A 2896-nucleotide genomic window follows, 5' to 3' on the forward strand; every position below is an offset into this window, starting at 1 on the left:
CCGGGCGCTGGTTCCTCTTGCGGCCCGTCCACGCCCACCTCCCGGCCTCTGCCCTCGGAGAAGGCCCTGGCCCTGCCCTGGGGACCAAGTCCCTGTGGAGCTGAGGGCCACCTGGGACCTGTGCCTCCTCCCTGGCCACGGAGAAGGAAGGCTGAGTTTGCTCCCCCGGCGTCCTGCACCCCCGCCACCGCGTGACTTCCACAATGCCCTCCTCACTCGGCCTCGGCTTCCCTGTCTGCTCGATGACACTGGGGAGGAGACAGGGCCAGAGGGGCCTCGTCCTGAGTGTGTGCCTGTCCGGGGCGGACCCTGTGGCCGGGGACGGCTGGGGCCCCTCACTCCTCACCCCGCAATGTGGGTGAGGGAGTCGGGGGAGGGGTGGGCAGCCTGGAGGAGGGGGAGGGGGAAGGCAGGGGGCTCCCAGAGTGGGTGCAAGCTCCGCCTCCCAGCAGGCTGGTCCTTGCAGGGGCAGCAGGAAGGAAGGGCTGGGCCCTCTGGGGACGGGAGGCCGTCACAGACACAGCACAGGGAACCAGTTGGCTGGGTGGAGTGTGGAGAAGGAGGCGGGGGTGGGCCCGGGGCCGTGAGAGCATCGCAGGACGGCGACCCCTGTGTTCTGTGGGCTCAGTGCCTTGTTCACAACCTGCATGAGAGCAGCCTGGGCTGCACCAGCCCCCTCTGGAGCCCAGGGCTACGGGGGCTCGGAGCAGGTACCAGTTCTGTCCCCACTTCAGAGACGAGGAAACCGAGGCCAGCCGCTGGCCCAGGGTCACCAGCCAGGAGAGCCGGGGCTGGGACTCAGGCTGCCTGTCCCTGGAGCCCGGGTGTGGGGCCACTGAACCCCACTGCCTCTCTGAGGATGATGCCCTTCCCCCCGAGAGCCTAAATGGGGAGCCCCTGCTACACCTCCAAGGCCACGTGGAGCCACTGGGCCCATGGTCAAGGCGCTTCGCTGCCCGGCAAACGCTTCATCCGTCAGCCCCGCACAGCACCTGGCGCTGCAGGGCGGACGCTGGGCAAGGTTGTCGCCCTCACTGACCGGGGCGGCACAGAGAGGGGAGGGACCCGCCAGGAAGGGCCGCGGCCCACTGAGCACACTGACCAGGGCTGAGAGGGCACAGCTCACTCTCCCCGCCGAAGGGCAGGCTCGGGGCCAGTCTCCGGGGCTCGGCTTTCTGCGAGGCAGAGGAAGGTGGACACAGTGAGAAGCGGCGTCTCAGGAAGGCCTCCTCCTTCATGGCGTGGGCGCCGGGGGGCTTCTGGAAGGACAGAAGGGACACAGAGCACACGGTCACTCGTCACAACCGGTCAGGGGCCGCCCTGGGGGCCCGGATGCAGGCGGGTCCTCCCACTCGCCCCGCAAGGGGGCCAGAGACACCTCCGAGTGGGGGTGCGTTGGGGTCCCCACCCAGGGGACATTTCAGAGAGGGCGAGGAGGGCCTGAGGGGCCTGCAAGTGGGCAGGGGGCGGCTGGCCCAGGGAGGCTGCTGGGCCAGGGTCAGGCTTTCCAGGGCTGGAGGGGAGGGCTGTGACAAAGCCAGGTCAGAAGCAGACCAGGGCCGGCGCCGCCAAAACCACAGCCCGTCACAGGTGGGGCAGACGCCTTTCTCTGAGGACCCCCACTCCACGCCCAGCACCACAATGGCTCTGTAGGACCCATGTGGCGGGGAGACAGCATCGACACGCGGGGGTGGAAGCCCCGGCCGCCCAGGGAGAGGGCGCAGGCAGGAGCACCAGGTGGCCTCGCTGCCCTGAGGGGTGGGGACGGCTGGCATGGGGCTGAGCCACTCCCCCATGAGATGAGGATGCCATGAGCCCCTCCCTGCCGCCTGGCTGGGCTTCTGTGACTTACACCCAAAGCACCACCTTAACACGCAGAGTTAAGTCACAGCACTGCCCAGAACAGCCCTACCCCATCCCCGTGCCAACAGGAGAAATAGCCTGACCAATGGGGGGGTCCTCCCGCCTGCCCAGGCCCCGCCACTGCCCGGGCCACCTAGCCTCGCCCAGGGCTCACGGCTCACGGCTCACGGCAGGTCTGTGCCTCCTCCCCGGCTGGAGGAAAGAGGCAGTTTCCTCTATCCACTGGCCCCTAACAGCCCTACAGAGCGGGGCTGAGGCCAGCAGTTGACAGATGATGGTACTGTCCCCACCGACGTCCACCTACTTTATAGATGAGAAAATCGTGGTTCCAGGACCTGAAGGCCCTGCCCTGTGGTAGGTGTTGGAAGAACTGGGACCCCAGCTCCTAATCCCGTGGTGTGTCCACTTCCAAGGACACATCCTACAGAGGCCCACTGACTAAACTCTCCTCCAGGCCCAGGGGCGCCGCCGGCCACCTCTCTGGGTGGACCAGCAGCTTCTGGCCCAGCTCAGGACAGTGACCCCACTTTCTCCCATGGCCCCTGGCCTTTCTGGGCAAGGGCACGAACATGCAGAACCTTTCCTGCTGTGACAGGTAGGTGGCAGACTGGGAGGGACTTCAGGGTTGGGCAGGGTAGCCCAGGGTGTCGGTGGCCCCAGGGCTGCTGATGGCAGCCCCGGAACCTCCTCTGTGCCCCAGCCTGGGCATTGAAGTGGGGGGGCGCTCCAAAGCTGCAGCAAGGTTGTGCCAGCCCCTCCAGCTTCTCCTTCCATAAGCACCATCCCATCGCCGAGCTGAGCTTGTTAGCTTTGCCATTTTACACGTGGGGAAACACTTTTCAGAGAGGTTGGGGTTTTAACTCAATGTCATACAATCAATGCCTGTGCTTGAGCCAAGTTGGACTGATTCTAAAACCCTCCATCCACCAACCCATTCATCATCCATCCATCATCTACCCATCCACCAATCCATCCATCCATTATCCATCCATCTATTCATCCACCCACCCACCCACCCAACATCTACCAATCC

General features: G+C 65.5%; 1 protein-coding gene across 1 annotated transcript in view; it reads right to left on the reverse strand.

Annotated features, from left to right (window-relative positions):
* Window positions 1-2896, reverse strand: part of OSBPL5 (oxysterol binding protein like 5) — a 42272-nt gene that overhangs the window by 24586 nt on the left and 14790 nt on the right. Inside the window, exon 4 of the mRNA XM_006910988.3 lies at window positions 1103-1259. Within this exon, the coding sequence (XP_006911050.1) occupies window positions 1103-1238 (136 nt within the window). The 5' untranslated portion in view covers window positions 1239-1259. The remainder of the gene's footprint in view (window positions 1-1102; window positions 1260-2896) is intronic.

Source organism: Pteropus alecto, unplaced genomic scaffold, assembly GCF_000325575.1.
Source record: "Pteropus alecto unplaced genomic scaffold, ASM32557v1 scaffold43, whole genome shotgun sequence".
Taxonomy (NCBI): domain Eukaryota; kingdom Metazoa; phylum Chordata; class Mammalia; order Chiroptera; family Pteropodidae; genus Pteropus; species Pteropus alecto.